The 20,468-nt window shown below is 38.3% G+C and overlaps 1 protein-coding gene and 1 long non-coding RNA gene across 4 annotated transcripts; one reads left to right on the top strand and one right to left on the bottom strand.

The window, feature by feature from the left end:
- The first annotated feature begins 2,791 nt into the window (after positions 1-2,791).
- On the top strand, positions 2,792-4,711 carry LOC131320960 (uncharacterized). Its single transcript, XR_009198425.1, has 2 exons — positions 2,792-3,084; positions 4,469-4,711. It is a non-coding gene; the product is annotated as an uncharacterized LOC131320960 (long non-coding RNA).
- Positions 4,712-6,443: 1,732 nt separating this feature from the next.
- Positions 6,444-12,400, bottom strand: LOC131320947 (homeobox-leucine zipper protein ROC2-like). 3 transcript variants are annotated; one of them, XM_058351894.1, is made up of 10 exons: positions 11,308-12,044; positions 10,985-11,070; positions 10,336-10,863; positions 9,564-9,677; positions 9,191-9,400; positions 8,833-9,010; positions 8,177-8,418; positions 7,710-7,820; positions 7,329-7,614; positions 6,444-6,781 (listed from the first exon to the last, which is right to left on the bottom strand). In XM_058351894.1, exons 2-10 carry the CDS (start codon positions 11,051-11,053, stop codon positions 6,753-6,755), a joined length of 1,767 nt encoding a protein of 588 aa, XP_058207877.1. In that variant the 5' UTR covers positions 11,054-11,070; positions 11,308-12,044; the 3' UTR covers positions 6,444-6,752. The 3 variants fall into 3 exon arrangements, with proteins under 3 accessions (XP_058207877.1, XP_058207862.1, XP_058207869.1); XM_058351886.1 differs by lacking the exon at positions 11,308-12,044 and adding an exon at positions 12,089-12,400 and having other exon boundaries at positions 6,445-6,781; XM_058351879.1 differs by lacking the exon at positions 11,308-12,044 and having other exon boundaries at positions 10,985-11,301.
- Positions 12,401-20,468: the final 8,068 nt, after the last annotated feature.

Genomic DNA, 20,468 nt, shown 5'->3' with positions numbered 1-20,468 from the left:
TATAGTGGAAGATTTCTCTCTCTCCCGTAGACGTACCCGAGTTTGGAGAACCACGTATTTTGATTGTGTGTTCTTTTTGTGTGATTTCGTTTTTGTTAATTTGTTACGCTTCCGTTGCGGGTGGTATTACCGGGCATAATCCCAACAACCGGTATCAGAGCTGTGGTTGAAGATCGGGAGTTCACCGGAGAAGCACAGCACGGTTGAAGACGGCAGAGGCGCGCGGCGAAGAGGCGGTCGGCTTGTTCAAGGAGTGGTTGGATGCGAGATTGGAGCACGGGGTTGTGTTTGTCTCGTCTCGACGAGTACGGATATGTGTAGCACGTCGCCGGAGGAGCTTGGAGATGACGGCAATGGCCGGTCAAAGGCGGCGGCGAGGTACGTTTTTTGAAAAGCCCGTACTCGTAGTTCCTTGGATTGAAGTTTGGAGCACAGGGTTAGATGCGTCTTGAAGAGACGATCTTGGGAGTGCTTGGAAAGTCCCCGGAAGTGGCCGGAGGAGAAAGCACGCGCCGGTCAAAGGTGACGCGTGCCGGGCGCGTCAGATCTAGTCTCGCGGGTGTGGTGCACGCGCTGGGAGCTTTCCTTTTTCTCGGAGTAGGCAGGCTGTGCGTGAAGGAGAAAAGGAAAAAGAAAGAAAAAAAAGGAAAAAAAGAAAAAGGGTAGGCAGCATGTGATGGGTTGGAAAAGCTGTCAAGGAAAATGATTCAGTGTAGCAGATGCCACGTCAGCAATGTCACATCAGCAGGGTCAGGGTCAAGGCCACGCAGTCAGATTTGTTTTCGCGATTTCGGAGCGGTTTGGACTCCGTTTTTTGGCGAGTGAGTAGTCGATTTTGAGTATCTCGACATTCCGGATTCAACCGTGCGCTCCGTTTTCTGATTGGAGGCTCCTAGGCAGGTGCGATTGCGCTAGTTGAGCAGGAATCGGGTATTTGGAGGCTGGTTTAGGGTTGGAAAATGGCTTGGAAGCAGCGAGGATGTTCTGTGGTGATCTGTTATGAGCTAGCAAGCAAGGAGACTTTTACATTCGAGCGGGTTTGCTCGTCTAGTAACTGACACAGGCGCTTGCTGTAAGTAATAGATCGGTTTGGAGATGCTGGGAAGCCAGGAATCGGAACGATGATGGATGAGTGACAGAGAGGTGACCTGGGGAGAGCTAATGATGAGTGGCAGGAGGCTTAGGGAAGTGGCAAAAATGAAAGATTGATAGAACAGACTTGCAGGGATCGGAGGTTGATCGGGGCAAACATGCGCGGAGCTAGTGAGCAAGGATACACTCGGGTTGGTAGTGACACAGACGCTCACTATAGCGATGGTTTGCGAAGATGATTGACGATGATCGGAGACAGTCTGGTTCAATTGGAAGGCCTATCATTGAGAGTTGCAGTTGTGATTTGAGATGCACGAGGAGGATGATAGGGTCATGGATTGTGTTTTGTGATTAGGCACGGGCGTTCGAGATCAGACACAACTACCGAGCACAGCAAGGATACATTCAGAGGAATGACACAGGCGCTGTGAACGGATGGTGGGGGCAGTGTAAGCGATGCTAGTTCTATGATTGATCCGGTGAATAGGCAAGTTGCGGATAACTAGACGTTCACGCAGTGATGGGGTGCGAGGTGCCCGAGCAAAAGGGGTGCATTTTCTGTGGGGAAAGGGGGTGTTTGTTGGGGTTTTCCCACATTAAATGCAGTTTGAAAAGAAAAAGAAAAGTGAATAATGGGTTGGCTGTTTGCCTCTAGAATCCTCTCTTTAATTAGCCGGCTGTGCTTGAAAAGTCCCAAGGAGCATTTGTGATACTTGGGATATGAAGAGTCTAAGTGTGTAGATTCCTCTCTTATTCCTATTTAAGTGAAGTGGTGCATGTGTGCCGAGTGTGAGAAAGAAAAAAAAAGAGGGCAGCCCTTTGGGGGTTGCCAGATACGTCACCCAGGAGGTGAGAGGAGAAAAGATGTGAGAGAAAAATAGAGTTGTGGGGATGAGTGTAAAACATTGTATAGAGCTAAGTGTTAGGAGCTCGGGGAGGGTTTTACATCTCAGATTGTAATCTCTATTTTTCATATAGTGGAAGATTTCTCTCTCTCCCGTGGACGTACCCGAATTTGAGGAACCACGTATTTTGGTTGTGTGTTCTTTTTGTGTGATTTCGTTTTTGTTAATTTGTTACGCTTCCGTTGCGGGTGGGATTACCGGGCATAATCCCAACAGAAAATGACATTTCTGAGGTTTTAAACATTGAAACAGTAATAAAATTTCGACATACGATCGGGTTTCAAGGAAATAAACCAATCGCTAAAATATATTCAATAAGCATCGAAGTTCGTGAATACACAATGCTGTTCTTGAATGGAAGTTATCGAGCCCTAAAATCAAAAGTTCAAGAAAACTACGGATGTAGTTTTCTTGAAACTGAACGTTCAGAATTTCAAATCAAGAAATCGAAAAAACATCAAATGCAGGACTTGTTGTAAAGACCTGTATTTTTTAATAAATAATAATTATTATCAAAACAAAAATAATATTTCTGTTCGAAAAAATTATTTATTCCGGCACACCAAATTTTATTCTGTAATTGATTGTGTGTGCGTGTCCAGCGAGTAATTTTAGTAGTGTGTGCGTGTGTTGTTCCGGAACAAACCCTCACCTTTTCCTTCAAAATATTCGGCTGAGAGAGGAGAGACCAAATCCCCTTTTCCCTCCCTATTTTCCTCTAGCGTTGACAGCTCATTTTTAACCATTGGGTATTAGCCCCCGTGCAAAACTAAACCCAAGTTTATATCCGCCTTCTCCATTTCATTTTCTGGTTCCCAGGCTATACACATTTCGGCAGATAGAGAGGGAGAGAAATTTCAGCCGGCCACCACTCCTCCATTCTCCAACCCCAGCCGTGTACCTCCATCACCACCCCGAGCATCACCACCGTAGTCCATCTCTTCACCACCGGAATCCGACCGCCGCCGTACATTCCAATCACTACCGTACATCGTCATCTCCATTAACCGGGTCACCACCAACCGAGTTCTACCGCCGCTCCGACCCGCCACCGAATCTCTCCGAAAATTGTTTCGCCGGACGAGAGGTAGTCCGAACTCACCTCCCTAAATATATGTTATGTTCCGTATTGATTTTAGCATTTCGGCATGATTATAATCGAACCCGACGGCGTCGGTCGAGTCCGGCCAAACCCCCCCCACCCCTGTTTTCTTTTCCGAATAATACAGTAGTCGCTGGGTTTTAGAAAAATATATGGATTAATTACAGTTTAACCCCTTGTGATTTAAGTGCTTGTAAATCTAACTCTTGAATGGTAAAAGTTAATATCAAGCCCCGACGTTAATTAGTTTTCGATTCCGATGCCACCGGTTGAACCGATCGAAACCCACTGTTTTTCCAGAAAATAGTAGCCACTGGATTTGAAGATTTCTTAGAATATTTGCAGTTTAGTCCCTCAAATAGATTAACTCATAAATCTTACCCTTGAGTATTAAAGGCTAAGATTACAAGTCCCGAGGTGATTAAGAGTAAATCGTAGACTTTAGTTTCAAAAAAAGAAAAAGAAATAAAAGGAATAACTTAATTTGTTTTAATCGCATGATTAGTGTTATCGCACGATTAAATAGTTTTAACATGTTGGTATGTTTAGTTGGATTATTAAATTGCATGATTAAATTTAACGTATGATAAATTATTCCGTGTTTAGCCTTATAGCATGATTTGTTATTATCGCGAATTTAATTGTTGTTATAGACCATGAGCATGTTTCGAAAAATGTTGAACTGTGTGAAATGTTGTTATACTGATAGACTGGACAAATAGGATCCTGCGATGGTTGCGATGTGCGGATTTATCATCTTAGACGTTGAAATATGGTTAACGGAAAAAATTTAATAAAGTGAGAGACTGTGATTGGGATTCCGGACAAGGAATCCGGAGATTTGAATTGTTGGAGGTTGATTGGTGGTGATCTGTTGAATTTATGGATTTTCAAACCCTAGGTACGGCATGGTGGTGGTCGGCTCTCGGATGTTGGGACGGGACATAAGGTGGCATTGTGCTTACGTCACAACCCGGGCTAGACAGCGTTTGAGCGTTGCCGGTGAAGTTCAACCTGGGCTAGACGGCGCTTAAGCGTTGCCGGTGAAGTTTTATCCGAACTTATGGTTGCGGATGGGATATCCAGGTATATAACTTAGGTATCTTTCATCTGGATCTAGAAAAGGGGAGTCGGACCACACCAGTGTTTGTGCCAGAGGTTATGGGTGGGAACGGATCTGTGGATAAGATTCGAGATTTCACTTAGGTTGAAGAATAGTAATAAAATGATTAATTGTTCTCTCTTTATGTTATGTCAATGCGCTTCAATTATATTTTCTTGCTGCTTGTAAGTTATGGGTTCGGGTGGGTTTTGGCTATTGAGCGTCATCGCTCACGGTACTATGTTGCCCTGGTAACTCGAACGCCAGGTACCGAAGATGGAACAGAAGTGTCGTACGATTCGATAGAGTTAAATCCTAACGAGGAAGAAGCTGAAAACTTTGGTTTCCGTGCGCATAGTCGCTCTGATTAATTTAAGTCTACTTTATTTTGAAAGCTTCTAAGTTTATTTGGATATTGTAATATTTTGATTTATTCGAAACGGTTGTAAAATAATGACATTTGCTTTTGAAATGGTGACGCAGTAAATCTATGAATTTCTTTTGTGAAAATAATCTTTTCATTATTATTTTTAATGTCTTCGAATTTTCGGGGCGTTACACTTGTGGTGCGATTAAGAGTAAGAAACGAAGTTCGATTACGGGCTAGATTGAATCAGAGAATATTGTGATGTGGATACGTAGTCTTGAATATAACAGAAGTGCTATGATTAATTGATGAATCGAATGAGGATTACCTCTTGGTGATTGATTAAAACTAGAAGTAGTTTTTCTTCTCATTGGTCTTGAATGGAGAGAGAGAGAGAGAGAGAGAGAGAGAGTTGGATTGCTTTGTTTCGGTTTTCTGTTTCCCGCCACGCGAGCTTTTCAATTTCCTGCTAACGAAACGGTTCTTGAGCGGTTAATATAGTTGGCAGCTTGGTAATAGTGATACCGTGGAACACGTGGAGTGCACGTGGTCTGATTGGTATCAGGGGAGCCGTAGGATCCAACGCATCAGCGGCCGTGACACATTTCACCCTCTTAAAGATGAGTTATTATTGAGCATTACTTACGTGGTACTCCCGATTATCTACGTAGCGACAAATTAGCCGGTAAAGATACACCATCACATGCTATGCTAACATCCGCTGCTGGTGTGGACCTGAGCTAGAAACCTCATACTTCAAAGCACGAAAAAATTATTGAGTACTTCAAATACACCATCACACGCTATGCTAACATATCCTTCTCCATCGTGTATTCATATAAGGCTCAAGACTTTTTGTTTTGAATCTCACCTAAATATGTAATGGAGAAGAGTGTTGGGCACCATATGACGGTGCTCCAGGACCACTATATATAATTAATTACTCTCGGCAAACCTCCATTAACTAAACTTTAGCCCCCAACCCACCACGTGTTTACAAAATTACAATTTCTATCTCGTCACAAAATTCAAGTTAAGTCAGGCTCCTTCACACGTTCTCTCTTCTTTCTCTTGTTAAATCTATCAACAACTCGTTTAGAACTAGAAATTTAATTGCTACTCTAAGATAATGTGATAGTTGAACAAATTTTTTAATAGTGATCCTGAAGAAATAGTTCAAAAGAAACTCAAATTAGGCGTATTGTCGGATTCTTAGAAAGGAGATAGATATATACGGAGTACTTCTTCTTTTTTCAAAATCAAGTTGTATGAGTTGGATTGTGCCCCCGCTGATATCAGATTCTGGCTACGCCATTGGACTAGTCTGTTGGGAACTCGGAGGTTATGACATAAGCGGCATCCTGAACGTCAACAAACCTGAGACTCACACAAAGAGGGATATATGGCCTGTCCCTACCCCTCATCGGACCCTTTCTTTATCTGACCGCGCTCGCCTTCCTTCAGCTTCGCTTCGCTTCTTACTCTTTACCGGCCACCTGCTTTTTATAATTCGTTGGCCTCTCCCTCTCTTTGAATCTGATTGCGTTGGAGACTTGAAAGGAATTGTCGGGGTGCTTTGGCTTGCTTACTACTAGCTCACTCGCTTGCTTGCTCGGAGAGGTTATTTAGTAGTTACTACTATACCTATGAATGATTGGTAGGTCCTCTATGTCGTCAGGTAAGTGAGTTACTCCTAATCCCCTTTTTCAATCCACGTTCTCAGTTAAGTTGCTAGAAACAAGAGCGTGAAAGTAATTATAAAAAAACATCAAACGTCACTATAATTCTGAGAACGAAGACTGAAAGCGCCAAGATAGAGTGAAGATTGAGAAGAATTGCTTCCCCGCAAGTATCCCAACGAGAATTGATCTATCATGGATTCAGGTTTCAAAAATAAAAAAATATCATGGAATCACAGGATATCAGTTCAAAAGCTGCTTCTTTCTTATTACCCGTACATATCTGCTATATATCTGAAAGCAAGTTTGAGTGTTTGACACCTACAGAAGTCAAATGCAGCTTCACTATCCACCTGTATTTTATATACCAAGAATGACTACTGTATTGACATCATATGCTGCAGAAAAAGGACGAGTTTCAACTTTCGAGTCATGTGGATATAGAAAGCAGCTTGGAATGTACAAGAACCGTCTTCATTTTCTCAAATCAGTCAAAGAACAAAGTTCAGCTTGGTGTGTTGCTTAATTTGCTAGCTGCAAAAAAAGTAAAACATGAACATAATTAGAACAACAAAGCAATAACCATACAGGCACTCTCAGAAACATTTTCAGTGTTGAAGTATAGAATGGCCACATCATAAATTGAGACTGGTCCTCCACAGGTGATAGACAACTCAGTAGCTGCATTATACAAAAGTAACCAGCAAAAAAATTCATGCGATTTGAACCGAAAAATGGCGTCATTGTTTCAGGTCAAATACAAGAAGATGCAGGCTCAACACGCTTTTGGTTTCAAATATACACTCCAGGGAAGCCTTTCTTGTATGAATTGATCATTAAATTTCCTTTACGATTGTGCTTGTTGAAATAAACTCCCAAATAATATCTTTTAGAATCCACAATTCCAAAGGCTTGTATGAACCTTAAAATCCAACCAATAACTTTAGGACAAATCAGATGGGACCAATGACATAGCAAGTATCTATTTGCCCACATGTGTCTTTAGGTTCTTGAATGAATCTCATTTTGACAAAAAAGAAGAAGAAGAATTTCTCAAGGTAGACGTTAGGGAGAAAGTTACCTTCTTCAGATATCTCTTTAACGATGGTGTTAACAAGATCACACATTATAAGAATTGCTTGATCAGTGTCCAGAACGTTAAGTTGTTGTTGGATGGCAACTGTCACTAAGGAAGCATTAGAATGGAAACCATCAGGCATTATTGCAAATCCTGAAGGCTGCACCGGAACAAGTCCCGAACTACCGACCAAGAGAGCAATGTCGACATCTATTTTGCTAATTGGTGTTGAAGTAACGAAGAAACAAAATCCATCCATTGAATTCTCTTGTAACAGATATTCAAGATCCTGTCAAATGACAGCAGTACTCTATCAGTATAAAGGAAACTCCAGGATGAAATTTACTAATGAGGCATCCTTTAAAAAACTTGCGCTAATGGAACCTGTGTGGTCTCGGCTAGGAAAACTACTTTCTTATGTAGAGTAATGCAGTTACTCTCCGAGGAAAACCTGATCACTTCTTCTGGCTCCTCCACGTTTAGTAATGTAGGCCACTGCAATGTGTGGATGAGTTAGAAACTCCTATAACCTGTTGAATAAAAAGTCCATCTCCAGCCCTTGCTTAATTACAACCCAAATTCGCGTAAAAATTGAGGTACTCCAATGGGCGAACTCAACTTGAAGCATAATTTTGAATAAAAGCTTCATTAATGGTATAATTGCAAATTTGGTAGACCCAAAAAGGCCTTCAAAACATGAACAACGATTAGAGTCTCACAGTACGGATTTTATTAAAACTCTATTTGATATGGATTTGAGAAGGAATGAAGCTTTTGCTCAAATGTGAGTTTGAGTAGAGATTTAAGTAAGGAGTGGAGTTTCTCTGAGAGCATTAGTTTCAAGTATATACCTGTATATCCATATTCTTCTTTACCAGAAAATCAGTAAGTGAGATGGGTTTTGTCTGAAGCCGAAAGCTCGTCACAGCTATGTAATTCTTTACGCCCGAGTCAGCATGATCATCGGAGTTCCTCAAAATTCTTACATCCTTGTTGGACAAAGTAACCCATTTTTCTTCATCAGGGGTTTCACTGACAATGTCTAAGTAAACCTTCCTCATGGTTTCAGTTAAATTCAGCAGGTGAGTGGCAGCTGCAGGAATAAAATTTGCGTTAAAAGGGAAATGTTTCTTGTTTCAGCAGTGTTTTTATCTCAAAACAATACATTCAAATATTTATGCCATGTCTTAGTATGATACCCAGTTTTGGATTCAATGCCTTCTGTAGTGGAAATGATGTGATATGTGCCTCAAAAACTTGGGAGTACCGGATTACGGCGTACTCTACAAAATAAGAAGCCTACGTGATTGCATCTCCGTTCTTTATTATGTGACGTGCCCTTTAAAATAAATTTGTGTTAAAGTTAAACAGTAATAGTGATAGTATTAGCTAACGCACTCAAATTTTAGATGTGACGTGCTAAACAGAATATAACCATTCGAGCATTTTCACAACTATGGTCAACTTTTTCCTGAGCAACTCCTATATGGAATGGAAACTAACAAACCTCTTTGGTTCACTTTCATCTTCACTTGAGAGAAGCTGCTAAAATCTCGTTTTATTTTCCATATCAATGCATCAACCCAGCGCTTTGCAGAGAATGCTAAATTTGAATTGATCAACCCAAGGTAGATGCCATCTTTTGACTGAACTTCAGGAATTTCCACATTCTCAATCCAAATAACCTGTGCATAAGTTGGAAAAAATCAGCAAGGAAAGCGATATAACATGACAGATGATAAAAGCTGAAATATAAAGAGAAACTGCTTAGGAAACATAATCTCTGTACAGTCATCTTCCTCATAAACATACAACATGCATATACTGATATACAGAGAAAGACCACAACAATTCATTTTGCTAACCTGTGAATAGTTTCCATTCCTCCTGACTAATAGTCCTGATGGCCTCTTCCGGAATATGTTTTCCAATCCAGAAACAACTGCACCTGGGAAATAATCTCTTGATATGTCAACAATGGCCCATACATCAGGTAGGATCTTCCTGAGACATCTGAAGAGACAGAATTTTCTTGATTGAACCAGTGGAGTTGGTAACTGGAACTCCGCGTCCACCTATAGAAAATAAAAACAAGAATTAGATAACACAATTGAAACCCAAAATGACTAGGCAGATTAAGACATGTCAAATGAATAAGACAACATGTATACTATGAGGAAAATTCCAAGGTGTGGGAAATCCAGCATGCCGAACTCTATGAGCTGCCGGAAAGCTTACCAGCAGTATGGATTTGATTGCTTCCTCATACTTTGTCAGTTTTAGCAACACATCAGGTGGATCATGGACGGATTCACGAGAGACAATGTGGGAAAAGGACGAAGCCCATCTATCCTGAATGAACAGAAATAATATACAAAGTTCTAACAAAAACATGTGGGAGAGATATAAGACTCAAATCTTAAACCTGTCAGTTACTTGGCCAACGATAAATTAGAGAAAAAAATATGAGCATGCTTTCATGCTTGTTTGGTATCTACTTATAGGACCTGGGTAACATTTTCAGTACTTAACAAACTATCTTCCATCAAGCCTGGATTCTGGCTTAAACCAGCACTCTATTTGTTTGCAGGAGTAACATTATAAACAAGGCAAAACATAAATCTTTGAGATTTTAAGGCTAGATCATTTTACACTTCATATTTAGTGCAAGCAGATGTGGCAGTTATTTCGGTGCTGTTGGCCCTGTCAATTATGTAGCAAATGGGCAATACAAAGAGCAGAAGAGATAACTCCATATTACTGAAAGGGGCAGAAGAGAGAACTGTATTAACTTCTCAGTTTCCCTAGTCTGTGAGAACATTTGGAGAATTTGCACTGTAACAACTAATTGAAGGTAAGAATTAGCTTGGCTTATTTCCATAAATCAGATGCAATCATGTAAGATAAGATTAAGACGCCTATAAGTGAGCTTACTGGAATCTTTTCTTCAAAGGCACGACAATTAATTACTAGACCAACATAACTTCCTACAACAGTTGATGAATCTCACCACATCCATCATTATAGAAACCAGAAGTTCCGGGTCAGTTGGAACACTTGCACTCTGAATGGAATGTTCAACTCTCTTTCCTGGCGGGGGTGGACTTCGAAACATTTGAAGGAATTCTTCAAGTGAACCCAATGCAGGGGTAGCTACAACCCAAGTTTTTGCTTCAACAGCCAATGTCATGAGTTCCTTGTAAGCTGCCTTGGAGATATTATTTACTTCTTGCAATTCCAAGTAGAAGGTGTCATTTTCCTCAATGTTATCTGGGATATCTTCAGAGTCAGATGACTTCTCTGACTGTCCACTATTATCTGCACAGCTCAAACTATTCTCATAGTTATCCAGGTCATCACCTGCAGTGGGTTCTTGCGATGACTGCTCTGACTGTGCACTATTATCTGGAAAACTAACACAAGTCTCAGAGTTATCCAGGTCGTCACCAGCAGCGGGTGCTTGCTCACCCTCTTCATTTTCCATTGCATCATCAGCTTTAGGGTCTGTGGAAGTTCCCCCATAAGATGGTTCAGAATTCTGCCACAGAATTACAAATTTAGTTAAATAGATGCTTGGCGTGCAGTTACACAAGACTGCAAGCCCATGGCCTACAAGATCATTAGATCAGTTGTTCCTTACAAATGGAACATGGACTTACCGCGATGTGAAGTCTAATACGTTCCGCCATGAGTTCCCTGTTTTCTTCCTTACGCCTATTTCCATCCATTAGTTGATGCCTGTACTCTAATGATAAAGAAAGTAGACACATTAAAACAACATAAATGTTGCATGTCAGCATTCAAGAATATTTTATCAACGATAGGCAGGATGAGAGAAATACTAAAGCGGATTTTCCTATATCTAAAGTGCCCCCTTCCTGCGAAAAAGGTTGGAGTTCATACTTTATTATGCAGAAATTATGCAAGTCTATGTAAGTATTCTTAACGGGAAAACTAAATGGAAAACCCAGCCGGTGTCTACCTTCTTCCGACAAAGCCCTTCAACACAAAAACACTGATGGAGAACTTTCTTTCTCTACTCTATTATAAAGCAGCACAAGACAACCCTCACTGTGTAATGTACAGTCGCATGCCTCAATATAATGTTCTTGCAACATAATTAACAAAATATCAATTGCATATTCGTAAATTGAAATTCATCAGAGACCGGAAAATCCTGACAGGAGACGATTCTTTAGTGGCGAGAAACTGAGAAATACCAAAGAAATTTATCTTTACAACACAATTAATATTTATAACCACAATGACTGTCACCGTAATCGTACAAGTTCTGATCGTCGGCAATTGAAAAACAAACAAAATATTTCTATACTTTAACTACAACGTCTCGGCCACACCCCAGGACCACAGAAAATCACGTGCCTGAGGTTTTAAACTCTAGAACAATGATATGACGATACAATCAGGTTTCGAGAAAATAAACCGATCGCTTACAATATCCAACAACCGCCAAAGTCCGTGAACACATAAGCGATACTGTTCTTGAATGGAAGTCATCGGGCCCTAAAATCAAAATTCAATAAAACTACAGTGTACGGATGCAGTTTTTCTTGAAACATAACATTCAGAATTTCAATTGTAGAACTCGATAAAACATCAAATGCAACACTCCTGTGCGATTAATAGTAAGAAACGAAGTTCGATTACTGGGCAGATTGCATCAAGAATAGAGTGATGTGGATAAACAGTCGTGCATGTGAGGAAAACGCGATAATCAATTGATGAAACCGAATGAGAATTACCTCTTGGTGATTGATTTCAACTAGGAGTCGTTTTGCTTCTCGCTGGTCTTGAATGTGGAGAGAGAGAGAGAATTGGATAGGTTTGCTTCGGTTTTCTGTTTCCCGCCAAGCGAGCTTTTCAATTTCCAGCTCACAAAACGGTTTCTGATCGCTTTGTACAGTTGGCGCTTCTGTTAGCGAACTGTGGAACACGTGGTGTGCACGTGATCTGCTTGGTATCACGTATGATTCACAACATCGGCAGTTGTTGTTAGAGCACGCCACGTGATGCTTTAGAACCCTCTTCACCACACATCAGTGATGAAACCCAGACCAATATGTGATAGGAAATGTCCATAAAGTCTCACGTGGCGGAACTCCAAGAGTATTGAATAATCACTCCTAAAACTCAATTTACTGTAACGCCCCGATTTTCCAAAGAATTTCGGAAGCATTAACCCAAAGATACACTAAATTTTACAAACTATTAGACCCCTATTTATCCTTATACAAAAATTACAATTTCAAAATAATACAAAAATTTATGTACATTTACTTAATAAAAGCAACTCCAGAGCGACTCTAATTTTGACACGAAATTCCAAGCAATGTTGGCCCAGACTCCGTTTCAGGGGTCCCACCTGTATCAACTGCTCCACTGTGAAATCCTGCACACTCTGGCAAATTGAACGCCGAAGCAAACGATTTGCCAGGATACAAACGTATCCTGAGTGATAATTCACTAAGTAGAAATCCTAAAACCCAATACCACAATATGCAGATCAACAATATAATAATTCATAATACACCGAAGGTACAAAATAATAACACATCGTCTTTTTCTTTACTATCCATCATCTTACATGTAATCTAAGGATTCTCTCCGCGAGATCCTTTCCTCCCACATCCACTAATTACAATCGTCCCATGGGTCCACCCTTCCTCTTGCTTGTCCTGCACCAGGGTCCTAGGTGAGCGCATCTAAGTTATGTACCGAGTATGTTCTCACTTAAGACCATAACAAGAGGATTGAGTCATCCCATGACGTATCGTACATTAGGGTCGGACATCCACTACCCCACGCTAACTATAACCGTCTCATGGGACCCATTCTCTTTCTCCAAGAGAAACTTTCCATGACGTATCATACATTAACGTCTCACTAACTATAACCGTCTCATGGGACCCATTCTCTTCCTCGAAGAGAAACTTCCCATGACGTATCATACATTAGCGACTCACTAACTATAACCGTCTCATGGGACCCATTCTCTTCCTCGAAGAAAAACTTCCCATGACGTATCATACGTTAGTGTCACAACACCGGGCCCCTCAGGTAACCCATTTCAACACAGGGCCCCATAGGTTACCCTTGCCATCACCATGGCTCAAATCACAATCCACACAATCACACTTCCAACACTTTATCAATTTCCATTTACTTAACATCGTCTACATGAGTCACTACTCGTAACCACCCAGGGAACCTATTTGTACAATCTACAGCCACAACAAAATATCGCACGGTTCAACATTTCAACTAAAAGTACTAACAACACATAACCATGCGATAAAATTAATCATGTCATAGAATTTATCATGCGAGTAACAAAATAATATTCAGTCAAACAATTAATTACTACACTTAAAATTAAGTCTATTTCTCTCATTTAGAAATTGTATAAAACATTTTTACTATTTAAACATTTTCTTTAACTATCATATTATTCATAGATTTTACAAACAAATTTTTATTGAAAAATACTTATTGCTAAATTTAGTATTTACTAACTATATTAAATATTAATATGAGATTTTTATAACAATAAAATTATGCGAGGCTATTCTAGTTAATATTTATTAAAGTTAAAGATTAACTAATATATAATCTAAAATATTTCTTGTTTACAATCTAAATAAATTTTTACTAGTAAAATATTCTTGTTAATATTTCATAAACATTTATCTACCCCAATAATTTATTAAACACGTAAACGTCCACTCAAATACAAATTAACAATGCAACATCAATAATAATTTCACAATCAAACATTTGTTAAACGATCATAAATTTTCACAGGGTATAACACTAATCATTCCAGCACAACCAGATTAAATTTTAATATAAACAGGACTAAAAATAAATTAACAATTTAACAGCAGATCATCATCTTCAATAAACTTTAAATCTAAGTAACTCCATTAAAATGCAGATAAAGGTTTTGGGTTTTCGGAAAACTACCTCAAACGCGATTCTAAGTTCGGATAAGTGTTGTACGGTGTCCGTAGATCACCATGGTGGTTTTGAAATCTCGGGGCAACGTCCGGTGGCACTCCAACAGGGCCCACAGCGGCGGTGTGCACACACCTACGGCCACAACTCTCTCTCTCTCTCTCTCTCTCTCTCTCTATTCTAGACTCAACAATATAATTGAGAGTAAAATAATATACTGGTGTTCAATATTCGGATTTATGTGGGTATGTATAATGAGAGAGAATAAGGTAGTGAGAAGGTGAGAGGATAAGTGTAGAAGTGGTGGAATGAGGAAGGAGAGTGATACTGATAATGATAAAAAGATGGGGGACAAGTGCCACATTTGGGGGGAGTTTTCAATTCTAATGTATGTGGACGCATGTATGTACATGGTGAGAATGTATCTGGACGCTTTTATGTATAGGATGAGAGATAGAGAAGTGAAGAGTTAGTTTGAATAGAGTTCTACTTAGGGTTTAGATAGGAAAGATAAGAGATGAATATGAATCACTGATTTCCTGTATATTTAAAGTTTAAATACATATCTTATACAATAATGCAAATAATATCAATTATACACGTAATAATATATTTTAATTATTCAATCTAATTAATTATTGAATTAAAAATTTAACAATATAAATTTGTATTAAAAAAAAATTGGGTCAAAAATCCGGGTCGTTACAATCTATCCTCCTTAAAATAATTTCGTCCTCGAAATTGTGTGTTTAGAAATTTCAAACTAAAACAATAAAAAAAATTTATAACTCATTTACGTTGATAAAAGATATTTTCAATTTTTTTTTTTAAAGTTTTTGAAAAAGAATCCATTTTAAGAATTCCTGAAAAATATATTTAGATTCCAAAAAGATATTTGTTCAAAGAGATTAAGGACGATGAGCAACTGTATGTTAAATAAAAGTTTTTTATGAAAATTAATTTTGACAACAAACATGAAATTATAGTTTCCAAATTATTATTTTTTGATCTTAAAACCATTGGAGTCAAACAACAACATTGCACTCAACAAAAAAAAAAAAATAATTAACGTATCACATAAAAGTCAAGCAAGTAAGACCTATGTTTTCTCACAGTACGCTCTCGAAGTCTAAGTTGAACGACGGCTAAATAATACTTATAGTTTAGATTTAAAATAAGTAATAACCACAACAAGTAACTCAGGTTTACGCTCTCGGAAAGTGATCTACCCAATCTACCCAAGGCCGAGAGTTCAACCTATGCTCTGATACCATTCTGTAACGCCCCGATTTTCCAAAGAATTTCGGAAGCATTAACCCAAAGATACACTAAATTTTACAAACTATTAGACCCCTATTTATCCTTATACAAAAATTACAATTTCAAAATAATACAAAAATTTATGTACATTTACTTAATAAAAGCAACTCCAGAGCGACTCTAATTTTGACACGAAATTCCAAGCAATGTTGGCCCAGACTCCGTTTCAGGGGTCCCACCTGTATCAACTGCTCCACTGTGAAATCCTGCACACTCTGGCAAATTGAACGCCGAAGCAAACGATTTGCCAGGATACAAACGTATCCTGAGTGATAATTCACTAAGTAGAAATCCTAAAACCCAATACCACAATATGCAGATCAACAATATAATAATTCATAATACACCGAAGGTACAAAATAATAACACATCGTCTTTTTCTTTACTATCCATCATCTTACATGTAATCTAAGGATTCTCTCCGCGAGATCCTTTCCTCCCACATCCACTAATTACAATCGTCCCATGGGTCCACCCTTCCTCTTGCTTGTCCTGCACCAGGGTCCTAGGTGAGCGCATCTAAGTTATGTACCGAGTATGTTCTCACTTAAGACCATAACAAGAGGATTGAGTCATCCCATGACGTATCGTACATTAGGGTCGGACATCCACTACCCCACGCTAACTATAACCGTCTCATGGGACCCATTCTCTTTCTCCAAGAGAAACTTTCCATGACGTATCATACATTAACGTCTCACTAACTATAACCGTCTCATGGGACCCATTCTCTTCCTCGAAGAGAAACTTCCCATGACGTATCATACATTAGCGACTCACTAACTATAACCGTCTCATGGGACCCATTCTCTTCCTCGAAGAAAAACTTCCCATGACGTATCATACGTTAGTGTCACAACACCGGGCCCCTCAGGTAACCCATTTCAACACAGGGCCCCATAGGTTACCCTTGCCATCACCATGGCTCAAATCACAATCCACACAATCACACTTCCAACACTTTATCAATTTCCATTTACTTAACATCGTCTACATGAGTCACTACTCGTAACCACCCAGGGAACCTATTTGTACAATCTACAGCCACAACAAAATATCGCACGGTTCAACATTTCAACTAAAAGTACTAACAACACATAACCATGCGATAAAATTAATCATGTCATAGAATTTATCATGCGAGTAACAAAATAATATTCAGTCAAACAATTAATTACTACACTTAAAATTAAGTCTATTTCTCTCATTTAGAAATTGTATAAAACATTTTTACTATTTAAACATTTTCTTTAACTATCATATTATTCATAGATTTTACAAACAAATTTTTATTGAAAAATACTTATTGCTAAATTTAGTATTTACTAACTATATTAAATATTAATATGAGATTTTTATAACAATAAAATTATGCGAGGCTATTCTAGTTAATATTTATTAAAGTTAAAGATTAACTAATATATAATCTAAAATATTTCTTGTTTACAATCTAAATAAATTTTTACTAGTAAAATATTCTTGTTAATATTTCATAAACATTTATCTACCCCAATAATTTATTAAACACGTAAACGTCCACTCAAATACAAATTAACAATGCAACATCAATAATAATTTCACAATCAAACATTTGTTAAACGATCATAAATTTTCACAGGGTATAACACTAATCATTCCAGCACAACCAGATTAAATTTTAATATAAACAGGACTAAAAATAAATTAACAATTTAACAGCAGATCATCATCTTCAATAAACTTTAAATCTAAGTAACTCCATTAAAATGCAGATAAAGGTTTTGGGTTTTCGGAAAACTACCTCAAACGCGATTCTAAGTTCGGATAAGTGTTGTACGGTGTCCGTAGATCACCATGGTGGTTTTGAAATCTCGGGGCAACGTCCGGTGGCACTCCAACAGGGCCCACAGCGGCGGTGTGCACACACCTACGGCCACAACTCTCTCTCTCTCTCTCTCTCTCTCTCTCTATTCTAGACTCAACAATATAATTGAGAGTAAAATAATATACTGGTGTTCAATATTCGGATTTATGTGGGTATGTATAATGAGAGAGAATAAGGTAGTGAGAAGGTGAGAGGATAAGTGTAGAAGTGGTGGAATGAGGAAGGAGAGTGATACTGATAATGATAAAAAGATGGGGGACAAGTGCCACATTTGGGGGGAGTTTTCAATTCTAATGTATGTGGACGCATGTATGTACATGGTGAGAATGTATCTGGACGCTTTTATGTATAGGATGAGAGATAGAGAAGTGAAGAGTTAGTTTGAATAGAGTTCTACTTAGGGTTTAGATAGGAAAGATAAGAGATGAATATGAATCACTGATTTCCTGTATATTTAAAGTTTAAATACATATCTTATACAATAATGCAAATAATATCAATTATACACGTAATAATATATTTTAATTATTCAATCTAATTAGTTATTGAATTAAAAATTTAACAATATAAATTTGTATTAAAAAAAAATTGGGTCAAAAATCCGGGTCGTTACAATTTAGGCCATCGGATTTCGTTCTTTTTTATCAGAATTTAGTTGTTTTATTGTAAGTACTTATATTTCTATAATGGTGAATTAAGTAGATGTTTTACCTCCTCCATCCAAATTTAATTGTCCCTCGTTCTATTTTAACTGGCTAAAAAACGAGTTAAATCTTTAAATTCGTAATGAATTTCATATCGAATATGGATCTTGTTTGATAAATCTCGATTAGTTCTAGGCAAAAGTACATAAACACCCCTCAACTATCGCTTTATCCCACAAAGACCCCCTTACATGTAAAATCGCTCATATGGACCCCCTCAACAACTGGAAACGAAAAAAATGCTAACTCCATTAACAGAAATGGAGGAAATGACAAAGATACCCTTTTTTATAAGGCAAAAGTACATAAACACTCCCTCAACTATCACTTTGTTCCATGAAAATCCCTTAACATTTATATTATACCTTCGAGCAAAAAAAAAAAATACATTTATATTATACCATTATTCTATCAATCATTGTTCTAATTGTTTTTTTTTTTATACAATTTCTTTTTTCCTTGCATCAATCATTTTAAAGATAACTTTTTGTATATAACCCTAAAATTGCATCTTCACTTATTTCATCCATAAATATTGGATTCCACCAAAAATAGCATGAAAACCGTGGCGCCACGGTGGTTCTTTTGCTGAGAAGAAATGAGAAGGGAAGAAGAGGAAGGAAAGGAGAGAGATGTGAGAGAAGAGAAGTGGAGGAGAATGGTGGTGGCAACTGGTCGTGGCCATGGCGGCGGCTGCATTGCTTTTTTCAACTATTTTTTTTGTAACTTGTTTGGGTTCTTTAGAGAGAGAGAGAGTATGTATTGGATGAGAGAGAAAAGAAGGTCGCCGGAGCGGGACGAAAATCAGCGGTTAGTTGGTGAGGGTATAAAGATAGAATAGTTTAGATGGAGAGGGAGAAATTACTTGTGGTTGAGAGGGGGGAGGAGAGATTACCTGTGCTAGTTTTGGGTTTTGATTGGAGGTTGTTTGTAGATGGGAGAAAGAGAAGGTTTAGAGGGAGTATATGTATGTAATACAACAAAGGTATTTTTGTTCAATTTATGGATGAGAGGGTTCATCACAAATGGTTTTGAGTTGGAAGGGTGTCACTTGGGTAATGGAGATTAGTTGAGGGGGTCTATATGGGCGATTTTAAATGTGAGGGGGTCTTTATGGAAAAAGATTATAGGTAAGGGGGTGTTTATGTACCTTCGGCTTAGTTCTGTAATACTTTCGAAATCATATAAAACATTATAAATTACAAGATATAATCAATTGAAAAGTGGTACGAATTGTTAAAAAGGACAATTAAATTGGGACGAAGGGAGTATTTTGTAGATGGGGATATAGATGTTTATAAGGCCGATACAAATTTTTTTCTTGCTTAGCAGAAAAAAAAAACACCCTTTTCTTAATTAAAGTGTACTTGTTGTTAAAGTCATCAAGGCCCCGTTCCGCTTAAGAGAAATTCGAAAAATAAATACTTAAAAAATAAAAACCTTAACGAAACGTGGCCTTAATTCAAGTATGTTTCTGTAAAAGGATCAAAATATTTACTATTTGCTAATAAATGATTTGACAACTTACCCAATCAGCAGGTTGAGCTTTATTTTTTTACTTATAATAAAAAGCTTCACCCAGTTATGATTACTATAGGTGTTAAGTTAGGAGTCGTGGCTTGAGGGCAGCTGTTCCGGATTCTCAAAATAAATATTAGTAATTATTTGAAAATAAACACTTATTTTTTGAATTAAAGATGATGTGTTATGAAAGAATAATTTGTCTCATAAAACAGGAGTATTTTTTAAGAAAAGAATCTGGAGCGAAACTCTTCCGGTGGACTAGCGGTTCCAGTGTGTAAAATTCCAGGAACCCAACAATTGGTCTTGTAAAAGGACATTGCCGATTGATGATTGGGTTTGAGTTTTAAGGTCAGACCAACTATGTAGATTTGATTCTCATACGATCCCATGAGTAGAACTCGACCTTTGAAATCAGCTTGTAAGACGCGGATTGGACAAACAAAATTGTTCTCTGTCTTCTTCTTTTTTTATCATGGCAGGACGGATGATGGAATTGTGAACAGCAAACAGTTAACAGTCTTCCCACCGCCACCTGTAAGGCAGAAGAAAGAGAAAAGTTGACATTATTTCCCAGATGCTTCTCCGACCAGGATGGTAAAAGTTCCAGCAAAGCAGAAATGAGGCATTTGACTTGGGCCATCTATTTTCTGTTAAGCAACACTTAACATGGTGCACTGAAACTCTTCTATAGAGACTCCAGACTCTTATAAAGAGATCCAATATGCTCTCTCTCTCTCTCTCTCTCACACACACACA

The sequence above is a fragment of the Rhododendron vialii genome, chromosome 1a (genome assembly GCF_030253575.1).
Source record: "Rhododendron vialii isolate Sample 1 chromosome 1a, ASM3025357v1".
Lineage (NCBI taxonomy): Eukaryota > Viridiplantae > Streptophyta > Magnoliopsida > Ericales > Ericaceae > Rhododendron > Rhododendron vialii.
The sequence above is the reverse complement of the archived record's forward strand: the minus strand, read 5'-3'. Positions and strand labels throughout refer to the sequence as shown.